Source organism: Pleurodeles waltl, chromosome 4_1, assembly GCF_031143425.1.
Source record: "Pleurodeles waltl isolate 20211129_DDA chromosome 4_1, aPleWal1.hap1.20221129, whole genome shotgun sequence".
Classification (NCBI taxonomy): Eukaryota; Metazoa; Chordata; class Amphibia; order Caudata; family Salamandridae; genus Pleurodeles; species Pleurodeles waltl.
In genome coordinates this window covers 325,311,590-325,336,805 of record NC_090442.1, presented here as the reverse complement: position 1 = coordinate 325,336,805, position 25,216 = coordinate 325,311,590, and the positions used below count along the sequence as shown (strand labels likewise).

Genomic DNA, 25,216 nt, shown 5'->3' with positions numbered 1-25,216 from the left:
AGGACTGAGCATGCTGTCTGTGACCTGAGATAAGTCCTTAAGGACTGAACCTGCTCCCTCTTCTACTCAGGACAACAATGTGGACTTCAAGGGTCAGTTGGCTGACCTCCTATGTGCCTATAGGTACACAACAAGTTGAAAGAAGCCTCTCCCTAAAGTGTCCAGCTGACCAATGGCAACTGGACTTGGACTATATTTTGCTATTGGCCTCTACCCCACATCATGAGAGTTTTTATGTGCCTTCCCCTGAGGCTGTGGGGGACCTAGAGGTGTACACCGGCGGTTGTTTGCATAGCAGAAAAAGTTTGGAAACTTTTGAGAACGTTTCCTCCAGAGCTTGAGTGGGTCCAACCAGAAAAAGTATCCAACCCTCAGTTCCACAGTCAGATTTCAGCTGCATCCTTCACGGAGATCTTTGCACCACTCACAAAAAAAGACAAAGTCCCATTCCTCTTTGGGAGTTAGAAGGTTTTTAGTGAGATATCTGCAAAGCTCCAGAGTGCCAGTGTACCAACCAGGTTCAAGTATCAGGTCTCAGGTTCCACAGCAACAGTTACAGTTTCAGCTGTGTCACAAGTAGGGAGGATCTTTCTTCTCAAAAGGTGACAAAGTCCCATCCTGCATTGGGTGCTAGAAGAAATTTCAATGTTCTTCTTTAAGGACATGACTAAGGGCCTAGTTACTACATTGGTGGTCCGAGCACCACCAATGCAGTGATGGCGGTCCGACCGCCACATTATGACCCTGGCGGTCAGACCGCCAGGGGACCGCTGGCCCCACCAGGAACATGGTTCCAGACTAGCTAATGGCGGTTGGAGTCATGGTCAGCTACGGCAGCGCTGAGTTTATCACCACCGCGCTAATCGCAAGTTCAGTTTATGCCAGCCTTTTCATTGTGGAGAACCCGACATGAAAAGGCTGGTGGAAACACAGTGCAAGGGGACAGAGGACCCCTGCACTGCCCATGACCATGGTGTGGGCAGTGCCATGCGCACCCTGCCCAGCACCCTTGGAATGCACATTGTTTGCTATGGCAGACTGTGCATTCCAAGAGTACTGGAGGCACTCTCTGATGACACTGGCCTCGGCTCCATGAGGAGTCGAAGCCAGTGCTGCCACACGGTTTCCACAGAGGTTTCTGCCGGTCAGCCCAGCCGAAACTTCGTAATGGCCTGTGGTGGGGACCTCAAGCTCTGAGACGGTCTACTCTCCATGGGGCTAGCATGCCGTCAGTTGGCCAGCCAGTCTTGTAATGAGTCCCTAAGTCCCTTTCTGAATTGGGACTTAAAAACTTTTTCAAACGTTGACTTCCAGATTTCCACCAGGACCGATCCACTTGGTGTATCTGACCCGTGCTCCATCACTATCTGCCTCCCATTGTGTCTAAGCCCCAGCCTTCCACGAACTTTGACCACTGTTGTCACTTTGTAGTTTTTGGCGTTATTTTCACCTAAAACTTTCAAAACTCATAAATTTGGCCCGTAGTGTTTTTTTTTCTTTCAGGCATCATTTGCACTTTATTTTATTTTTCTAGTTCATCTTGCGATTTGTATTGCTTGGCGTATTGCCTTTTTTAAATTGTTTTGGCACTGCATGAATACTTTATTACATTGCTCTAAGTTAAGCCAGTCTGCTCTGTGCCATAGCTTTCAGAGGGTTGAATTTACATTATTGCATGACTTTGACGGTTCACCCTGACGAGAAGTATGATTATTCCTTGAGGTGAGCAGTCCTTCACCCTAAATAATATTCCACTTACTTACAATGATAATATGCACTTCTATCAAAAATAAATAAGAAATGTGCTGCACAGCGATCACTTGTCAGTAAATAGCAGTAGCTAAAAAAAATAGGGATTATTGTAGACTTCTATATATTGATTTATTCATATTTTTTTATTTTTCTTTATTTAGGCAAGTTGCAAAGACCAGCTATTTTCGTTGCAGATGCTTCCAAGCCCACCCCCTTGTACAGAAGACATTCATACAAAATATGTCATTGGCAGTTAGGATTTAATTCAGATGTAAAGATGGTCCCCTCTTTTGGGCAGTTATCCTTTGGGGTCTCTGCACATTGTCATTCCAAAAAAGAAAGCTAATTTGAACATTTTGCTTTCTAGGGGAAGTTTAGACCTCTCAATACTGTCAAGATAGGAGCTGCTCAATGCTGCTCAATGTCATTTTCTCGTGCGTTGTGAGAGCTGAGATAAGCTATGATCCCTACTAAAACACCAACTCCATCTATGCCCTGCCTAGAGAGAAGACCCACAGCTACTCATTTGGAATGCACATATCCAGTTTCAGTCTCGGCTGGAAGCATTTTGTTTTCTAAGTATTGAAAATAATTTCCAATATATTAATATATCGAAAATAGACAGTAAATCCTATTAACATGAAGTTTGTAAGTGTGACTGTCAAAGTATTTTGAATTTCTGGCAAACATTCATTATCAAATGGTAATTCTGGAGAAACACATATTCTTTTTCTTTCTTAGAATATATCAAAGTATGTCATGCCTGGTAAAGTTTCATTCTTGGAGAACTCTTTCTGGACTTGTTGAGTGACCGAAGCACACATCAGGAAGTTACATTCAATGCAGTCAACCTTAGAGATGGCTTTCTTGTACAAAATACAAATTTCAAAATGCTGGTAATAAGAATGTAACAAAAGTTGTTTTTCAAGATTTTAAACAATATTTAATAGTTGAACCTGGAAGCCAGATTCGGTCACTATGTCACATGTTGAATGTTTTATCTGGTACACTGCTTGTCTAGTCAGAACTGCATTAGAGATACATTTAATATAGATTATGCACACTGCAATCATCTACAAGCTGAACATTATATACTTACTATACAAAACCGTGTGTAAACCAAAAAGAAGCTGTATTAAAATATAGATTTCATAACATCTCAGACACTGAGAACATTAAATATTGTTCTGTAGAAGTTATTTACAGCACTAAATATACATTTAGTGTAACTTTAGTATATACAATCTGTTTTTCTGAATTTGCTGTTGTAATATTTTCTGTGTACTGGACATACCACATACTCAGTAAAATAGCATGTATTGTTTGTCTTCACCTTTTCCCTAATGCAGATCTAGAACGTTAATACAACATATTACCTTTTATACTGTACATTTTGTGCCAGAAATAAAACAAAAATAACATTTATAAATGTATATGAGGTTAGAATGTCAGAGCAGCTGAAACGTCATCATAAAAAGTTATAGTCAGGAGACATTTTGCTGTAATCCATACAGTATCGTTTTTACAGAGCATGTTTGTTAAATATGCTATTAGTATTGCAGGTACATGTCAATTGGCAGAATTTAGTGACTCAGAGTTACTCTTGTAACACCGAGTCCTGGCCAAATTCCACCAATCGCTGCATGGTGGGATTTTTCCTTGTGAGGCTACGGAAATAATGAGCAAGATTTGACGCTCCCTAGTACCGTTTTTTGATATGGGTGGTTGCAGTCAAAGGTTTGATTCTCGAATAGATTTGCTGCCCCTCAAGTGCTACTCAAGTAGATTTTCTACTCGAGTGGCAGCAAAATCGACTCAAATGGTTACGCTCTCTTACATACCACATGGTGCCATTTGTGCTGATTTTTTAGCACTGCCTGCGCTAAATTGCAGCATCACATGACTGTTTTCTGCCCATTGGCGGAGCTTCACAGAATATCGCAGAGTTTGTATGTATCTCTGCAGAATACCACGGAGTGACAATCTATGGATTCCACCCACTTTGTACCTATATTGTACCTATGATTTGTACCTATATAAAGGTCCACTTTTGTAGCATTGTTGAATCCATAAGTTACTTTTCAGATTTTTTGGAAAAGCATTAAGTAGTATTCCAGAACATGTCTGTGTAGGCCTTTTTAAATATCAACATTGATAAAATCCCCTAGAGCAGAAATATTTTTAATTTTGTATTCCCTTAATTATATACTACATTTTTTTATGCTAAATCATTTTATGATGTTTGTCAAAAGGTAGGCCTCTTGGTAATGGAAGAGGGCAGGAATAATGATGGTATCGCTACAATGAACAATTAGCTCTGTTGGTATGGTTGTGCATATCGGCAGTGTTTAAATAAAAAATTAAGAATGTCCTTCTATGAAATGAAGTTGGAGCGTATTCAACAATCTTGGTGGATACACAGAGAATGCATGTCCTCAAACAAAGATATTTTAAGAGTAGGCATGATTATTTGCCACATGTTCGCTAAGCATAAGGAATGTTCTTCTGTGTGAAAGCAGAATCTGAAGATGGAATGTATGTTGATCAGACCTAAGGATCTCAATTTAAACCATTGCTGAAACTTACAGTTAGTGGAGGGATATCAGAGCTGGTTGTACATGATCAAACCATTTAACATGGAGCATGTTATGGCTGTCCAAATGGAAGCTGAAAAGGATGTAAGTTAGAAAACCACCACAAGCCCTATTTGCAAAACTCAACATGTACATCACAGAGCCATTATTAGCATGACATCCATAGAAGAGGGTGACATTGCTTTTTGCCGTGCTAGCAAACTCTGAAAACACAGGCCCTGATATAAAGTGCACCAGGTCAGGACAGCCACCAAAATTGGCAGATGTCTGTTTGCTCTATTATGTGTGTACTCGTAAATATGTATACAATCTAAATGGGTTGGACAACACAACTTCTGGATAGCTCTCATAAGCCAAATTCGAAATTATGGCCACAGTGAGTTTGCAAGTATTGTATTGTGATGTAATGTCATTTATATGTTGCTTATTAACTCTTCCGGGGTGTTTAAATCGCTTTATGCCATGCAGCCCAATGCTCTGGGACCCAAGGGTAGTGGTTTATCCAGTGTCATTGGTTATTGTTGCTTATTGGTATTAGTCTTCTGTGATCATGAAAACCATCCCATGCATTCACTATAGTTCCTTTCTGGTAGATTAAATTAATAGGATTTAGATGTGATTATTAGTGGTGTTGGGGGTATCTGAGCTTTGGCAGATGGTTAGTGGGGTTGATAGATGTGCTAGAGGACAATCGGTTTTGTTAGATTGGAGGGGCATGTCTTTCAAGCAATAAGAGGTAGTGCTGATTGAAATGAGTTGTGAGGGACTTACAAAAATACATAAAGATTAATGCCAATATACATGCACCCCAGAGAACAGAATGATGTGCTTACAGAGAGGATGCATGAAAAAGATGGGAGGAAAGGGGAAGACATAAAAGTCAACAATTAAGTTTTCAGTAACAGTCAGTTTTCATGCTGGATTTTAAAAATGTTGAGGATACTTTTTGAGATAACATGGATTCGAAGGATACAAAACTGTAGAAAGAAACAGAATTATTTAATATGGTATATGAGGTACTTGTGATGAGCACCCAGGCCCTTGTGTGCACTTAAATGTTACGCTGCACACCATCCCATGAATCTTAATTTAATGCTGCCTTTATTCATACATTGTTTAGTAGTGTAATGTTTCAGAAAATAGTTTTCAACCATGCACTTTTCTGTCTCGAGGCAGACAGTCTGTCCACTCCTAGGCTGCATTCAATCAACTGTTCTTCTAATGATTATTCACTCTTGCAGGATTCCTTTGTGCAGCTCAGAGAAATTATGAAACATTAGGTGTAAGGATACCACTGGATTACACCAGGAAACTTCAAAGGACAGCCATAACAAACTGAGGGGCTCATTTACAAGCCCTGTGCACTGCAGTAGTGTCACTTTTACACTACGGCAGTGCTGAACACCCCACCCCATGACATATTTACAAAGTGGCGCAATGATACCATTGCACCAGTTTGTATACCCTTGCGCCACATTATACCTGGGGCAGATATAATGTCTGCAAGGGATGCTTTCCCCAGCAAAAAGGCCCAAAAGAATGGCGCAGTGAAAGTTACAAGATTTCACTGTGTCATTCTAGTGTCATTTTTTAACACCTGCTCAGGGCAGGTGTTAAAGTGATGCAAGGCTATTTTCAACGAGCCTCCCTGAGCTTTGCTGGAATAGCCTCAAACTTTTTTTATGATAGTGCAGCAAAGCACCACGACTGCATCAGACATTCTGACACAGCTGTGCTAGTGCACTGTATTGTAAATACAGCACTGCCATATTGTCGTTAGGGGGGCACAGGGCAATGCAAGCAAACTAGAGCATTGTGGTTGATGCGTAAGTTTGTTGTTAAAGAGACCCTCAGATTGCTACCTGTACTTCTCAATGAGGCAACAACGACGAACAAAGAATGTAAAGATGTACACGTGCTGCCAGACTAAACTAGCACACCACCAAAAAGCAGGAAGTTGCAGCCATTCCTTTGAAAGAACAAGCTTGGAAACCATGAGGAGTTTTTTCCAAGAAGTTCAAAGCAACGTTTAACACAGTAAAATCCTTCCAGAAATTGAGAAGTTCCCTAAAGCCATTCCTGCAAATTGGGCCTTCAAAAGCGATTAAAAGATTAATCTACTCAATATATCGCCATTTTTTTATTTTTAGTTGTTAGGATCAGGCCTCTGAACATTCTCTTCCTCCTTAAAAGGGAGAGGAATTCTGAACATCTGGCAAAGATATAATTTAAGATTATGTTAGGCAGCAAGAGTGGCACTCAAGGTCACTATAGTCCAGATGTAATAAATTATCATACAGCGCAGTGCAGCATCCAAAAATGTTGTGCTGAGTGAGAAGGAGAGAGGAGGTAGCACCATATTTACTGAAAAATTGCACTATCCTCCCCACTCCCTAGCGCCAGTGCAAAATTTGCTGCAGTGCACCATGCACAAACCTTTGCACCATAGTGCAAGGGTGTGTGCGTTATTTTAGCATAGGTTTTGTACAGCAAGTGTAGACTTTCAGCACAAAATATTATACTTACACAAACTTTAAAACTTTTCCTACTCTGTATGTGTGCTGCACAGTGCAGCACACATGCAAAGTCGGAAAAGAAAGGAGAATTAAATAATTTCTCCTTTTAATGCTCCTTTCAAATGGCGTTTACTTTAGGCACAAATCCCATGCATCGATGGTTGCATGGGAACACCCATGTACCACCCATGTAATGCCCTCTTGTCACTAAGTAAATCAAAGCAGTGCTTTGTGCTGCTCTGTGTTACTTTTAGGGTACTTTCCAGTACAAAGCAAGTTTTGCACTGGAAAGTAAATTAGGAAAAATACATTTTGTACTGGTTAGCGTCAGTTTTGTGATACTAACCCCAAAATGTTTGTAAATCTGCCCCTTTATCTTTTGCAAACGCAGTAAAAGGAGGGGATGCTGAGAAAGCCTGAAACTCCCCGACATTTTGAGGAAGTAATTGACACCAGAAAGGCTACCTTCCATATCATAAATTTCAGGAAAGAAGAAATGTCAGAAGCAGATTCAGGTCCCACTATGGCAAACTGAACAGGGTTTGTGGAAAGTTTTTCTGAAGCCCTCTACATAATCCCTTGTGAACCACAAACAAGAAAAAAATAACCCCTGGCAAAGGAAAAAGTAAAATCTAATACAACTATTTGAAAACCCTTGATGGTACCTACATTCAGTCTTTTCTGTGCCAGGGTGACAGCAAATTGCAGGATTTCCAGAGAACCAGATTGCAGTAAATCTGAACATGTAGATCTATGTGCACTTACTCAAATAAGATTCTCCAGCAAGGGATTTAGATACCAAACTCAATTTTCAGTTCTAATGGCTTTTCTTTCATTATTATGGTTTTTTAAGAATCATTGTGCTGATCTTCTGGGTTTCAGTTTTCATGAATTTTAAATATGGTGTCTCTGTATTGAGGCTACTGAGCAGTAATGATGTTGATTTCCTGATCAAGAGGGTGTTTATAAAGACCAGACAATCATGTATTTTAGGGTGCCATCATGAATGTTGGTGATTTATTTTTATTTTTTAATTATACGCTTACTTCTGTGAATGGATTTGTATGAGGGAAGTTTTAAAGCGATAAATAGTAGTTTTACTACTCCACCGAAACTATTGATTTTGTCACATTCATCTTGTCTGCTTTTATAACATGATGTTGAATGGTGTATTTCAAGTGAATGAAAGTTAAACAAATTTGTCCGAGTTTGTTGTTGATTGACAAAGAAGCTAAGAGTTATTATCTGTTGTTTGTATTATAATTTGCAGGCACATTTAGTTTTATGTAAACCTGGGTTGTTGGAGATACAGTTAGGTGGGTCAGAATATCTAAGTAAACTTCGAAGTGATCTGACCAAATTCTAAAACGTATCAAATATAGTATTTGGGGAAAAAACAATGATAAATGTGTGAATTCAGGTTCTGCACGAGACAAGTCAAGACCTTAATGTGTGAAGTCTGCTAGTAATTGTATATTAATGTCGGGTAGAGATAAGCTAAATGCATGTACAAATAAGGGTAAAGGGAAACAGGTCTATCAATGTATCTAAGATGTTGTTTATATCGACAGGTAAACACTCTTGCAATGCTTTTTAAGATACGATTATAGAGGCTGGCAGGTGGCTCACTGTGCAGGTCACAAACTCTATCTCCCAACTCACCCTTCATCCTCCAGAAGCTCCTGTATTGAAATCAGGGTTACTTTTATTTACAGTTCATGGAGGCAGCAAAATCAAGGTACATAGTTTTTGTCAAGTTATTGTTTTAATATTATGTCATTCAAGTTGAAAATATCTCAGAAGATGGCTATTACAGCCTTATATTGATACCACTTGCCTTCAGTCAGATTCAAGCTAGTGATTAAGAGAGGCACAGATGTTCCTGCTTTTTTTAGATACTTAAAATCAGAAAGCAACTGGTTTAAAAAAGCAGCACAAGACAAGCGATATCGTGGTATATTGCTATGATCTATATATATATATATATATATATGATCTATACTATAGTAAAAGAAAGTGGCTATATTAGTGACCTTCAACAAGAGCACTTGATGTGTACGTTCACTGATAAAATGCAATGGCAGTACTTTTGATTTGGAGGCAAACAACTAGTGAACCTGTGAAAGCTTGAAATTTGAACCATGAAATAGTGGACCAAACCACAAGACTGAGTGGCATATGAACAGATAGTAGAACTGAGTTGACATTTTAGGATAAGTGCCTAATAAGTGCCATAAAAGTAATAATATATTGAACTCGGAAAATAAACGCTTTTTGCACCCATTAATGTGAAAATGTGTGACATACATTTCTGTTATTAATATATCACTGATTTTGAATGATCACACACTACTAAGACAGTCGGTGTATTTTGGAAACAAGTATTTGAAAACAAAGTCAAATCTAAGTCGTAAAAAGACAGTTAAATCACCTAAATAGAGTCAGCGCACTTGTTACCTAATAAATAGCTGTGAGCATTGGTAATGTGATCAACAGTGAAATTACATGTCACATTCTTGGTTATGAATAAAATATTCTAAAGGGATTCATCTTAGACTTCGGTAACTCGTGTTTTGTCATGATTTTATATAGCACGCGTGTGCCATTACACAATAAGGCCCGTATTTATACTTTTTTGTGTCGCATTTGCCCCGCTTTTTGATGCAAAAGTGGCACAAACTTACAAAATACAATTGCATTTTGTAAGTTTGCGCCGCTTTTGCATAAAAAAATGACGCAAATGAGGTGCTAAAAAATTATAATTATGGGCCTAAGTTCTCACGATGTGTAATTGAACCTCCTCAGTTAGGTTCCCTTATTTGTGCATACTGCACCCCCATCAGGTGTAATAATCCCTTGCAAATCCTTCACTTTCAGGGTTCTCTTCCATATTGTACACCACGTTATGCACAATCTGGTAAGAAAAAAAGCTGTGGGGTTTTTAACATTTATTTCTGTGCATTAAACGTATTTATGCATGATTATCCATCACTATTCCTTGCGTCAATACTGTATCCTTAGGCCCGTATGTATACGTTTTTAGTGCCGCATTTCCGTCATTTTTTTATGCAAAATCGGTGCAAAATTACAATATACAATTGCATTCAGCAAGTTTGCACCGATTGTGCATAAAAAAACGACACAAGTGTGGCGCTAAAAAAGTATAAATATGGGCCTTAGTTTGTCAATGAAAATTTGTGCGTGTGTCTGTGCGCATGTTGGTTTGTGTGTGTGTCCAAAATCTAACATTTTATTCGATCACACCTTGTTTCGTCTCCTCATTTGCATGAATACTAATTCATTCATTCAAATGTAAAATTTCAAATTGTGATTGTTAGTGAGCATCCTGTCCCTTTACTAACAAGTAAGTTGAATGTACACAATTCAATGCTAGTTGTATACAAACCTTTGTAACAATATTTTTACATAGTGCTACACAGTTTTCACCGCAATGACATTTACATATTTATATTTTTATAAACATTCTTTGGCAAAATGAATCTTGCATTGATGCATAGATAGTTGTGAGGAATACCAACTCTCTTCAAACGTATTCATCCATAAGATCTAACACATGACTATGATTGCAGATGTTGACATAAAAAAAAATATTACAATGGATCTATGGGCGATTGGCAGAGTATTTTTTGTACTCTATTCCAAATGTTTATTCTGTAAAACTAAAGCGACCATGGTTTCATAGTACAATTCCAGGTCTTGCTAAAGGCCATGCTAAGGAGCACAGTACAGCATGTTCACTAAAAGACCAGTATAGACTAGGCCATTTTGAAAAGGAACAGAAATGTACCTTTCCGTCTGAAATCCAGACACCATAAAAATTAAAAAGAAAACAGCGAGCAGTAGAAAGGTACAATTTATAGGCAGCTAAATGTACACTGGCAGCTAATCCTGGATGGAATTTAGTCTGAATAGTGTAAGCAGGATATTTCGAACAATTTTTTATATTTTCCCCGAATGTTACTTTTGTGATATGGTGAACACATATGTCTTACTTCAGATAATAAACTATCCACATTTTATATACATTGTGCCAATATATTATTTTTTCTTTATACAGTGTGCTGAAAATGTATTCTGACCAGTTCTATTCTTGCACAAAGCAGCCAACATTTACATCACACCTGGTGGGGGAAGTATCACAAAAAATAAATAGGGGTCATACATTCACTTGATCAATATGACTTTGCATATCTGAACATCTACATTTCAGAGCAGCGTAATCTAGCGTAGAGCATGTTTTACTACTTGGCCAGAGTTCAACTTGTGGTATGTGAGTGCAATTTAAAGTATTTCTTTCACTGAGCTGCTCATAACTTACATCATTTTCTGATTCCCTTACTCTTAAGGTGAACATATATTTTTCTCTTTTTAGGGCTAGTTTGAGTAGAAATATCTCATGCCAGCTTTTACTTCAGGTATATGCTGACGCTGTAAAACTACACTGCATATGTAGATCCTGGAAAGTGGACCGTTGTGAGGGACCTGCACTTAAAAAGCCATTTATGGATGCAAACAGATGATGAGTATCAGGATCTTGCAATGCAAAGCAGATTATATGTCACAATTAACATGCATATAGCACTTTGTTATAGCTGAAATTACGATTTATAAGAGAAAAAAAAAAACTACTTGACTTTGCACCCCCTCCTGGTTACTGCACCCTCATAATGAATAAGGTTAATAAATGTGCATAAGATTTGAAGACCAGGCAGTACTCTTTCACACGTCATGACTACATAGCGATAGAGCTACATACAACCTTTTCATTGGCACAAATAAAATGTGACTGAAGGAATTCTGTAGTGTCCATAAACTAGGTTCCACCTGCTGATTAATCTGAGGAGGTCCTCATCCATGCAGCAAATAATCATCATACTAAGCAAGATCTCATATTCTTCCAGATCACGTCTGAATCATGTCTGGTGGTGCTCAGTAAAACATCTTATATTTCTGAATTGGTCTAAGAGAACTTGTTTAAAAATATCGAAAACAGTTTACTTTGATAAATTAAAATGATGTGCTACACTTCCGATAAATCATGTTTCAATGCACAATAGAAGAAATTAGTATTACTCGAAGCTGAAGAGCTAACCTGGCGCCTCAAAGACTTTGGTCTTAGTTAAAGCTTGGGAGAGGACATAAGATGGAAAGGGGGGTTAAGACAAATGTAAGTTAGACGTCTCTGAAGTGAGTTGTTTTAACAAGTAAACATACAGACCACAATGGCTTAACAATACTGAATGAAAAATACTGACACACAGACCTTTGCATTAAAAAAATGCTTGCAGCTGAATCACAAATATATTCTAACAGAGTTTTGAATTGCCCAAAATATAGGCAGGGACTCTTTTCTCACAGTTCTTGAGAGAGAGCTAGCTGATATAAGGATGCTGGCATTTAATAAATAAGAACAAATTATATAATATATAAAACAATATAAACATTTATATGCTACATGCATATCATATAATTTAAAGTAATAAGTTATATGTTGAAAATATGCAGACTTAAGTTCTTCCTATTTTTCTCGATAATGCACATACACAGGAGGTGTCTATCCGTATCCATCGCCAACCAACAAGTTTACTATTTTCAGAAGTCAATGCCCTGACGTAAGTTTGGGATGTTTTGCATTGGGAATTCCAGTGTTTATCGTCTATACCCCGACATCCGTTTTTCACCGGCCTTGCTTCTTTACACCGTGTCTCATAAAAATATTGCTTAACCGGAGAGTTGCCAGTTTTTATTTCCCCTAGAACTGTCACTTGGTGCCCCCTAATGTCAATCGCATTAGATTTGTCCGTCACCCATAAACTTTCACTGTCACAAACTGAATATTCACCTCGATGGCCTTTGTGTTCTGCAGACCTTTTTTTCCTTGAGGTTCTATTTACGACTGCAGTATTTGGGACAAAGTCATCCATTAAGTACAAAGGAGGAGGTTCCAATGGGGGACTGTTACTCAAAAGAACTCTTGGTGAACTGTAGCGTCTCTGCTTCTGCTGGTTGAACAGTTCTGTTTCCATGGAGATGACTGGCTGGAAGTCCGATTTCACATTACCCTCAACATCCACATCCTCGTCCAAATCCACCTCCAGCTCTGCTTTGGGTATAGTGCTTTGGTAGCTTTCCTTACTGTCTGTTGTCTGTTTGGAGAGCTTATTTTTCAAAATGTCAGCCTGAATGAGTTTAATGATAATTGAATTCATCGAGTCTTCTGGCAAATTCCGTTTATCCATGTTGGTAGCGTCAATGCCACAAAGATAAGGAAGAAACATCACATAGAGCAAGATGGACATCCCCTTATTCACCTGTAAGATCTGAAAGAAACAGAAAGAAAGGCTCATCGTTTTACCACTCTTGAGACAATTTTTGGCAAATATTTTACTTCAACTAGAATAACCACAAATTTTATTTTACAAGTTATACATGTTGTAGTCAATAGAACATCCAGTAAAGATTATTAAAGGTTTTGATTTGTCTATAAGGATTGGTGGCCCACCCATTTATGGTGAAATGGAAGATAGATTATGTAAATGTGTGTGAAATGCAAATTCAGTTTCAAAAAATATATTTACCATTACATTCATGCCATGGACAAGTGAATTTTCCTGTAGATCACCATCTACAATCGGTATACAATCTTTCAAACCTAGCCATTAAAACAGCCAAGCATATCGAACTTAAAAGGCCAGCCATGTACCTTATATTCACATACAATTTTTAGAGGTCTTTAATCTCCATTAAGAAATGTAATATATCTCCTGACTGCTTCAGACAAGTGACGTTTTAAATATGAACAACAGAAGTATGATATATGTCCTTTCATGTAAAGCAATTCAAGTTAGAGCCGTGTGTACATTGTACATTTCAAAAATAAATGTTTGGCATCAGCAACAAAATGATTGGTTTCATCTGTTTATTGGTTCATGCATAGGAATGATCCAATGTAAGATCTAAAGCTAATATCTGTGTAGAGAAAATATGCTGCTTTACATGATTGTATTGAAAGGAGACCATATTTTTCTTTATGGCTACAAAATCCTTGTTATATGAAAGCAGGCTGACCATTACACCTAGAAAGTTCTACTTCATATTAGTCAGGGCCTTTCATTCTCAGACAACGCAAATAATGAAACATCAACATAATACAGATAATGTGCGGCACAATTCACATTTTTGAGGCATAATTTAAATAAACTTGAAGCATAATTTGATCCTGAATGCCACATAAAACTAGTAGCAATGATATTGTTAAAGCTCAGCAGAGTAATGTGAGGGCTGTGAATAAATGATGAAACACATATTTTACAGGGAACTATGAAATAGTTTCAATATTCCACTATTTTCTATGATGTGTTTTTAAGCTCTGCATTTGTTGTGCAGTAAAAGCACCAAACATATCAAATATATAGCAGAGGCTTTAATGTTAGAAAAGTGTTAGCAAAATGTCATTTAACAGAAATATTGTGTCCTATATATTATTTACATAAATTTAGTTCAATTGGGCACACATTTCTCGTATTACCTATAATGAGGCATTACTTTTGTAAGCAATAATTAGGAAACAATGTATTCCATATCCTCCTTGGATCAGTAATGTGCATTCATTTAAGTCACTTCTTAACAATACTATTTTTTTCATGAGCATAACCTTGTCTGTAACACAGTGGCAGATGCTGAAGAGTATTCTAAGAATCTACTTGAATATGGACATAACTGTTCTTTGGAGTGCTTTTGCAACTCTAAGTGGTGTCACAGTTGAAAGTGGAACTGTGTAGGTAGGTAAGTCAGAATTTCCACATGAAAAGCGTTTTCAATTTGCTAATTACTTTGGTGCTTTTGAAAATTCTTCACAATACTTTCTCAAAAAAGTTCATTCACTTCAGCTCCTTCCTGGAACATTTTGCAGTGATATGTCAAACTGGGGGCCAAAAAAAAGAGGCAGGGGGTCCAAAACACTTTTTCCCCATGCAGTTTTTTATAGGGAAATTTAGATGATAGACAAAGAAAGAGAATATTAAAAAATAAGCTAAATTTGGCACACACCTGAATTTTTAATCACAAAGTGTGATTTCTGTGATTTCGTGTACATCATTTCTGCCTTTTTAGAGAAATTAAGGTTTACAAATAGGCGTAACTAGTGCTGTGGGATTCCTGTGGTAAAAATAACAAAAAAGCATTCTGATTGGCTGGCCCATGAGACTAAAAGTGGTCCAGTGGAACCGGAGCTCTGAATGGATGGCCACAACATGAAGAGAAATGTTGCAGCGCCCATTACAGGACTCATAAACTCAGTCCCTAAGTCCTGAAAAATACACTCAAATAACATAGAAGGGAGCAGGGTGGGGATATTCTAACTCAATAACCCTTTTTGGGAGGTGTTCAGAGGGACCGGCAAAACATTTTTTTTGCAGTTGCGGCTGTCCCACAAGAGCCAGCATGACCTCTTTCCATCGGACTGACATATGGGGAGGAGACCGAATAGCCCTGCTCCCTGAACCATCAAAGGCCCCAGTGAGCCCACCTGAAAGCCTGAAATATCTCATAAAGGGGAGCCGGTGGCATAGCCCCACTTCCCAATCCATCACAGGCCCCAGGGAGCCCACCTCTGGGGCTGAAATGTGTCAAAAAGAGGAGGGGGGCACCACCAGCCATCCCTCTTCAGAAGCCTCCAATGGTCTTGCGGCTCTATCCCAAAGATTGTTAAACTAAAGTAAAGGGAGGGTGCTGCATGGCCCCCCTCCCCAAGCCCTTATTTGCTCTTTGGACCCTTTCCCCCAGGGATGACTCACTAGCTATATCCCAGGGAGCCCACCTCTGAGACATAGCAGTTTCCCTGTCCACTCAAGTGCGGGAAGGGAAACCTGTGTTTGTTTTCTCTTGGAGGGAACATTTTTCAATCTCCCGCGAAGTGGAAGGAAACACAAAGAGAGAACATTTCTGATCTTTTCCCTGTCTGCACTGATGCGGGCAGGGAAACAGATTAAAATATTGCTACTGCTACATGTGCAGAGCTGGCTGGCCCCCAACAAATGTATGTTGAGTGCCCTGGGTGGGCACCAGAGCACCCACCTTTAATGAAGTAGTAGGTCAAGACTCAATGTATCGACTTTGCAGCGTTGCAATCACATTACGGGACTTCAGCGGTGTCACAGCGACATCAGGCATATGCTGCAGGCCGCGTTCACTGCATTCAGCGAGGACCATTGAGCCGGAGCAGGCAGCTGTACAGTGTCAGACAGCGCAACTATTCAAGAGTCGCTGAAGTCAGTGAACAACCTAGGAGAGGAAGTCTTTGTTGATCCTGAGACTTCCAAACAGGTGGCAGGCTCAATCCAAGTCCTTGGAGAGCACTTGTGGAGGAAAGTAGAGTCCTTCCAGCATAGTCAGGGGCCAGCAGGCAGCAGAGCAACAAGCAGGGCAGCAGTCCATCCATCAAAGCAGCCCAGGTGATTCCTTTAGGGTAGCGTGGCAGTCCCTCTGACAGAGCCCAGTTATAGATCCAGAAGTATCTGATTTGGTGGGGTCAGGGACCCAGTATATACACCCAAGTGGGAGAAACTTCAAAGAGGGTTTTGAAGTGCACAAGGTCGCCTTTCAATCCAGACCTGTCTGCCAGGATCCCTATGTGGAGTTATCAGTCCTTTGTGTGGGGTCAGGCCACTGGCCTTTGAAGTGAAAGTGAGAGCCCCTCCACCTTTCCTGCCCGGGGAAACCCATTTAGTATGAAGATGAATACAGATGTGGCTGAGTGCTCTGTGTTTATGGCTGTCTGTGTGGAATGCAGAAGAGAAACTGTCAACCAGCACGTGGATTGGAGACAGACTATGAGGCACAGAAGGCAGTAAGTGCAGAGAAATACCCACTTTATAAAAGTGGCATTTCTAAAGTAGTAATATTGAATCCAACTTCACCAGTAAGTAGGATTTTCCATTACCATTTTGGCCGTACTAAACATGACAGGGCTACTCCTTTCAGATCAGAATCTACCACTTAAACGTATAAAAGGGCAGTTCTAATGCTGGCCTATGAGAGAAGCCTTACAGTAGTGAGAAGTGAATTTGTGAATTTTTCACTACTAGGACATTTAAAACACATACGTACATATCCTGCATTTTACTTACATAGCACCCTGCCCTTTGGGTTAACTAGGGACTACCTTAAGGGTGACATAAGTAGAAATAGGGAAGTGTTCGGCTTGGCAAGTAGTTTTAAATGCCAAGTCAAAGTGTCAGTGAAACTGCACACACATCCTTGCAATGGCAAGCCTGAGACATGGGTAAGGGGCTACTTATGTGGGTGGCACAATCAGTGATGCCGGCCCACTAATAGCATTTAAAGTATAGGCCCTGGGTAACTCTTCTGCACTTTACTAGGGACTTGAAGGTAAACTAAATATACCAATTGGGGGAGAGAACAGTGGTAAAGTGTGAAGAGTCCTAAAACCAGCAAAAACAGGATCAGAAGAATGGGGGAGGCAGGCAAAAAGTTGGGGGAAAAGCACCAGGCTGTCAGGTCTAACACATACACTTCATCAGTAGCTGAGTTCATATTGAATATTGTTAAAAAAAAATATATATATATATATATACATATATACACACACACACACACACACCCCCCCCACACACACAAAGTGGCAATCGCCACTGTACAGTTATAGTTAGGACCATAGGAAATTGATTTTTTGGTTTGCTAATAACTTTTACTGCATTTGACGAATCTTCACAAAACTTTCTAAAAGAAAAGGTTCATCCACCTCATCTCCTTCCCGGAAAGCTTTAGGATGACTTGTCAATTGGGGACTGAGAAAAAGTGGGGGGGGGACAAATTGCATTTTACCTATTCAATTTCCCATCTGAATTTTGAGCAGCCCTACAGCAAAAACTTGATGATTTCAATTACACCAAACTTGGCAGAAAGATGGATATTTTCACAGAAAGCATGCTTTTTGTGATATAGTCTAAATCCATTCAGTACTTTTTGAGAAAATAAAGTTCAATATGTATAAATATCTAGTGACACAGCATTACCCCATTGCAACCACGGCGTACAGAAGAACCATGAACACAAAACATGAAATCTGATTGGATGACCGCAATATGAAGAAAAAGTTATGGATGCCATTTTATAAGTCGGGAAACCCAGTGCTCATGTGCTGCAGTGCTACTGCAATTCTCAGTGTGAGCCCCCATGTACCGCAGCATGAAAAAAAAGGGGGGAAAAGGACTGTGCCATAGGGATGTGCAAGATCATTGGGGTGACCAGCAACGGGGCTTTGCCTGCCTGTGAGTCGAAGGCTGTGCAGGGTACGGGGTAAGCCAATAAATTAACATATGTATGGCAATAAAATATTAGTTTACATTAAAAAATGCTAGAAATTCACTAAAAACAATAAAGGTTAAAGTGGTGTTATATTTAGGTATGGTTGTAATATCCTATGCCACATTAAATTAAACTGTTAAATTCATTGGAAAAGCCTAAGGTTAAAGTGACAAAGTGTAATTTAAAATGCTATATTTTAAACTAAAAAACACTGACCTTTACAAGTTATAGGTAGCTAAAGTAAATATAACACATTCCCTCACCATGCACTACTTTATTACCACACATTTTAAACCACTCATGAAATGTACTAAGACATCATTGATAACATTAATTTGACATCTGAGATTACATCACTGATAAACGCAGTGTGCATGGCAAGGGTCAATGTATAGTTACGTTAGTTAACTGTAACTGGTCAATTTCAGTGTTTTTTTTCAATTTAAAATGTCCTGCTCCTCATACCTACAAAAACCTCCTTGTGGCCCCTACCAAAGCAAATGGCAGCTCCTTGCGTGTACTTGAGAAGGTAACTCTTTGGCAGGACATATCTGTCCCTATATCTGACCCATGCACTATCTTGATTGGGTGACTTTACCCTGGTCCACTGCAACCAGATATTCACAATTGGCATTTTGGGTTTTTCGACATAAAACTAGAAAAACTACTATCTCCTGTTGTACTTATTGTTTTTTTTTTCTTCATCTTGGTGTCAGTTTATTCAGCACAATATTCTTTCTTTTTTCTAGATTTGTTTGGAATTTTATGTTATGTTTTCATTTCATTACTATTTGAGTGTATCATAAATACTTTCTACATTGCCTCTAAGGTAAGCCTGGCTGTTTTTGTGACAGGCTACCACAGGATTAGGCGCAGGTTACTTTTATTGACTTTATGGCTCACTCTGAAAAGCACTGTGAATATTTGAGATGGGTTCTCACCCACCTCACCTAATAATCCAATTTCTTACAGGTATATTTTATTTTCTTACAAGGTGAACCCATAATAATCTTGCACTTCTAAATCTGTGGAGGACCTGGACCAACCACCAAGTCAATCTGTCCAAGCGTGGCCTTGCTGGGCAGGAAAATCAGGTTGGTCTTGCTTTTAGCTTTTCCATAGGAGAAAATCCATGTTAATGAGCCTCCAGCATGAAGGAAGGTATCTGGAATAGTGTGAGAAACTGGGGCTGATTGCAGAGGCCCCCTAACTTTTTGCCCCCATTTTCCACTTTATGCTGGTGTTTTCCTGACTCTGATGGTGCCCTGGGTACTGCTAACCAGTCCCAGGGCCGGTGCTCTGTGTAAAATGTATATGCAAATTAGGCTAATTATAATTGGCTAAGTTAACCTACCTATAAGTCCCTAGTATATGGTAGGGCATGTAGGTTTAGGGACCACAGCATAGGTGGTGCACACCTAGGTGCATTGCTGAGGTGCCCAGTGTCATTTTAAAAGCAAGCCTGCCTTGCTGGCTGCTTTTAAATTAAAGTTATATGCAAATTCGACTTTGGAATTAAAGGTACTTCCAAAGTCTTAAACTACCTTATTTGTACATATAAGTCACCCCTAAGGTGTGCCCTATGTGCCCCTAGGGCTGGGTGCCATGTAACTATAAGCAGGGACTTTATAAAAATAGATTTATAAGCCCTGGTGAGGTAAAAACAGCCAAATTCGTTTTTCCCTCATTGAAGTAAATGGCCTTCATAGGCTAGAATGGGCAGACTTTATTTTAAATTTTAAAGTCTCCTTAAATGTTACATACCAAGAATTTGGTATCAAATTGATTGTTATAATAAATCCCACAACTTCCAGTTGTTGGATTTAATATAACTAGTGCAGGTAAAAAGTTTAGACTTTACCTAAAAAGTTGCCAATTTCAGCTCTGCATTGTTTTTGCTGCTGTGCTCTGATTGGCCAGCCTGCAGCAGCTTCTGCCAGGCTACTTTAATGAGGTGTGAAGTGGCCTGACTTCACACAAAGGAATGTGCTTGGGGGAGAGAATCTCCCCTCAGCAGATGGTGAGGCAGGAAGGGGGAGGGCTGCCAAACTGGTCTTCAAAGGCAGAGAAGGACATCTGGAGCACCCAGCAACACCCCCACATCCTGCAACCCCAGACAGCTAGGGGCCCCCTTGATTAGATTAGGAGAGGGCAGGAGAGGGGTGTGTTTATGATTTTTAGCCACACCAGTGGGTGGGCTCAGCCAGATCTCTCCTCCAAAAATCAGATTCATCCATTTTGGATTTTTAGAGACTGTTGCCTTCTGGGATGGATTTTTGCCACACTTCCCAGGAAGTGGTCATCACAGGGGGACGACCCTGTCCCTGATTGGAGGACCAGGGCCCCCCTGCTTTTCACCCAGGAGCAAGGATAAAACTGGCAGACCTGCACCCACGCCTCAGATCCCCTCCAGAATTCAACAAGAAAGGAACTAAAGAAGAAGAAGGACTGCCCTGCTGGACCCCTGGCCTGCACCTGGACCCTGCACTCAGAAGGACTGCACCAGCTGCACACTTGGGCTTCACCACAAGAAGGACTTTGCCTGGCTTCAACTGGTTCAAGGAGGGACTCCCTGTTTGCTACAGGTGAAAAATTGCTAACCAGAGTCCCCTGCACCAACTCCTGAAGAAAGCGACCAGCTGACCACTGTCCAGTGGCCAAAAAGGAGTTTGCGCCAGGTGCATTCTGGGAGTTGAAGTCCGCACCCCCCAAGGACCATCACAGAACTTCTGGACCCTTGGGGTGAGCTGTGGACCCCAAAAGAACCTTAAAAGAACATCTGGGTGAAGCCCCAGAAGTTTGGAAAAGATTTGAGAATTTTTGGAAAAAAGCTCCAGAGAGGGACCGACCCGCCGCGGAAATTCTAGCCGGCTTGCCTCAACCGCGACCCGGCCTGACTTCGTGGTTCGTCCCGGTAAAGAAAAACATCCAAAAAAGAGACTAAGTCCGAACGTAAAAAGTTGACCGGGACCTCCCAGCCATCGTATCCGAGAAGGGCTCCATGGACGTCGGATCAAGATCCAGGTTTACCCCGGTCGAAGGATTTTCATCTCGAAAAAACGACTAAGTCCGAAGGTAAAAGTCTCCACCGAGGAAACCCACATCGCGTATCCGGACAAGGGCTCCAGGAGGTCGGATTCAACTGGCAGGTTCGTCCCGGTGAAGAAAAACTTCAAAATAAAGACTAAGTCAGAAGGTAACTTTTTAACCGAGGCCTCCCGCGACCTGTAGCCGAGCACGGCTCCATCGCGGTCGGCCTGAAAGTTTGACTTTGCCCCGGTCGAGGTGCAACCAGATGACCCGATTGGCGCTTTTTGTTTCTAAGCGCTAGAAAAGTAATAATTCTTTAAAAATTCATATCTCCGGTTCCCCTGAACCGATTTTAATCGTTTTTGTGTCATTTTAAAGATAAAAATATAAACTATGTTTATAAATTGGTTTTGGATTTTTAAACTGTTTCCTGTGTTTTATTTAATTACTGTTTTGTGATATTTGAATGCTTTACACTTTGTCTCCTAAGTTAAGCCTTGACGCTCGATGCCAAGCTACCAAGGGTTGAGCTGGGATTAATTTACTGAGACCCAACTGTACCTATGTGGAGGTTGGTGGCTTGTTGCTAGGTGTAGGTACCTACCTGCCCTACCAATAACCCATTTTCCAACATAATTGGAAGCAGCGACGGGATCCTGTACTTGTGTTCAATATCACGTTACAGTTTTAGATAAAACAAATTAAAAATCCTTTAAATTGTCCTAGTGCAAAAATTGTTTTTAATTTTTAATTTTAATTTTTTTTAAAATTAATTTGGATTAATTTCAATTATTGAATTTTTGTAATTTTTCTAAATTCTTGTTACCAATTTTTGCAAAAAGTTTTTGTTGACACAAAACTAGGGAACCATGGAGCTTGATCTGGCTAGCCTACCCACACTGACAGTAGTCCAGCTTAGGGGGTTGTGTATTGAGAGGGGGTTGCCTGCAACCCCTGATCTCAGGAAGCAAATCCTGATTAAATCCCTGACAGCATGGGCTGAGGTCCAAGAGGTAGAGACAGAGGAAGCTCCAGAGGAGGAAGAAAAAGAGGAAGATGCTAACTCTAACCACTCAGGGGAGGGAAGGCATCAGACCCCAAGTGAGGAAGAGGAGGAACGGTCCTCAATGGATACAGTCACTAGGGGCAGACCCAAAGCTAGTGGTAGGAAGAGGGTCCTTTCAGGAGGAGAGAACCCATCCATCAGGGAGAGAGAGCTGGAAGCCCAGCTAGCCTACATAGCTTTGGAAGCAGAGAAGCTGGCCCTAGAAAAGAAAAAGTGGGCATACAAAGAAAAAAGAGATGGAAGCAGCGATAAAGAAGCTGAGGTGTCCATGGGTGGGGGAGTTTGCCCCAGATTACCCAAGGGGGTGGTTCCTGCTTATGTAGAGGGGGATGACATAGATAAGTGGCTAGGGGCCTTTGAGAGGGCACTCCAAATGAGAAAGGTTAGGCCTCAATACTGGGGTTCCCTTTTGTGGGAGTTGGTCCCCAACTCAGGGAGGGATAGGCTTCTGACCTTAAGGGGGGAGGAGGCAGATTCATACCCTAGTATGAAAAGGTGCTTAGCCAAGAAGTTTGGTCTGACCCCAGAGCAATATAGAATGAAGTTCAGGGACGCCCAGAAGGTCAGTACCCAGTCTTGGGTTGACTTTGTGGACACCTCACTAAAGGCACTAGAGGGCTGGATTATTGGCAACAAAGTAAATACTTATGAGGGGTTATACAATCTGATCATGAGAGAGCACATCTTGACCAATTGTATCCAAGAAAGGTTACGCCAGCATCTAGTGGACTCTAAGCTGACCAACCCTAGAGAGCTAGGGGAGGCAGCTGATGAGTGGGTGAGAACCAGGGTGGTTGTCAAGTCCCAGGGGGGAGACTCCAAGAAGGGGGGGACAGGTCCCCAAAAACCTAAGGAGGGAGGTGGTAAGCCCACCACAGAGACTCCCTCTATACCCCAGAACCCTAAGAAGGAGGAGAGTAAATCCCACTCCCACTCTGACAAGCAGAGACAGGGAGACCCAGGGTTAAAAAAGCTCTTGGACAGTAGGGCTTGCTTTGACTGTCAGCAGACAGGTCACTTCAGAGGAGATGCAGCCTGTCCAAAGAAGGTGGTTAGCACTGGGCTGTCCAGTGTAGCCATAGAGGAGGATTCCTCAGATGATGAAGTCCTCCTAGCATTGTGCTGGGAGACAGGACCAGATGGTAAGCTGGTGATCCCTGAGGGTGGGAGTAGGCACTTCCACCACATTCAAGTGAATGGGATCCCTACCACTGGCCTGAGAGACACCTGTGCCAGTCACACTGTAGTGAGTGACCGGTTAGTGACCCCAGACATGTATGTCCCAGGAAAGACAAAGAAAGTCAGGATAGCCACAGGGGAGGTCACCTCCAAACCTGTAGCCATAGTGCCCCTAGAGAGGGAGGGTATCCTTGACTGGATTAAGGTGGTAGTCAGTGCTGACCTTCCCCTAGATTGTATCCTGGGCAATGACCTCCCAGAGGTGAGTCTGGTCACAGATGGGGTGGTCGCCCAGGGCGCCCCCCCAACCCAACGTCCTGGGGAGTCAGTCCCTACAGTTAGGAGACAGGGGTCCCCAAGAAAAGGAAAGAAGAAAAGGAAGGGTAGGCCACTCTTAAAGAGAGTTACAGGGAGCCAAGGGCCCTCTGCCCCAGTAGGGGGGGAGCCCAGAGTTGGCACTGGTGAGGCCTCACCTGACCCCAAGGAAGTCCTGAGTAGTCAGGCAGCTGTCCAGATGCAAGGTGTTGCCCCTGCACTGACAGAAGGGAGAGTGGAAGGAGGGTGTCTGCCACAGGAGGTGGTAGCCCCACACTCTAGACAGCAAGAGGGGTGCCAGGACCCCAAAGATGCCCCTAAAGCAGCTCAGCCACCTGTCAGTGGAGAGCTTAGGGTGTGGTACTGGGTACTGACAGCTGTCAGTAGCCTCTGCTGGGTGCTAGCCTTCCTGGCAGCACTGTACTTGGCCTGGGAGGCAGACCCCAAGGCCAATAGCAAAGTAGGCCCCCTGACCCTGTTGGTCATGGTGGGGTTGCTCAAGTGTTGGGTGACCTCTTTGGGTAAGCTAGGTCTTGCCCTAGCAAAGTTAGGAGTAGGGGAGGTGGGCACCTCACTACCCAAGTTGGCAGAGAGAGAGGAGGAAGACCCCCCTAGAGGGAAGTTTCAGTTTGGGTTGGGTCCTTTTACTGTTGGGATGGCTTCACTACCCAGAGGGAGTGACCCTGACAGGAGGATATAAGGCAGAGTAGGCCCTGCAAAGGGACAGCCAGTTTTCTTCACTGTCTTCCTCGCCTAACAAGCCAGGAAGACTCTCCCAGGGTTGGGCTGAGTCTCCTGGGCGTGTGGGCTGGGGGGGGGTTGTGTGAGAAACTGGGGCTGATTGCAGAGGCCCCCTAACTTTTTGCCCCCATTTTCCACTTTATGCTGGTGTTTTCCTGACTCTGATGGTGCCCTGGGTACTGCTAACCAGTCCCAGGGCCGGTGCTCTGTGTAAAATGTATATGCAAATTAGGCTAATTATAATTGGCTAAGTTAACCTACCTATAAGTCCCTAGTATATGGTAGGGCATGTAGGTTTAGGGACCACAGCATAGGTGGTGCACACCTAGGTGCATTGCTGAGGTGCCCAGTGTCATTTTAAAAGCAAGCCTGCCTTGCTGGCTGCTTTTAAATTAAAGTTATATGCAAATTCGACTTTGGAATTAAAGGTACTTCCAAAGTCTTAAACTACCTTATTTGTACATATAAGTCACCCCTAAGGTGTGCCCTATGTGCCCCTAGGGCTGGGTGCCATGTAACTATAAGCAGGGACTTTATAAAAATAGATTTATAAGCCCTGGTGAGGTAAAAACAGCCAAATTCGTTTTTCCCTCATTGAAGTAAATGGCCTTCATAGGCTAGAATGGGCAGACTTTATTTTAAATTTTAAAGTCTCCTTAAATGTTACATACCAA

The 25,216-nt window shown here is 41.3% G+C and overlaps 1 protein-coding gene across 3 annotated transcripts in view; it reads right to left on the bottom strand.

Annotated features, from left to right (window-relative positions):
• Positions 1-1,876: 1,876 nt before the first annotated feature.
• NTF3 (neurotrophin 3) overlaps positions 1,877-25,216 on the bottom strand; it is a 210,484-nt gene continuing 187,144 nt past the window's right edge. For all 3 annotated transcript variants that reach the window (XM_069228435.1, XM_069228436.1, XM_069228437.1), the window contains one exon: positions 1,877-13,203. In XM_069228435.1, the coding sequence (XP_069084536.1) occupies positions 12,391-13,203 (813 nt within the window). In that variant the 3' untranslated portion in view covers positions 1,877-12,390. The remainder of the gene's footprint in view (positions 13,204-25,216) is intronic.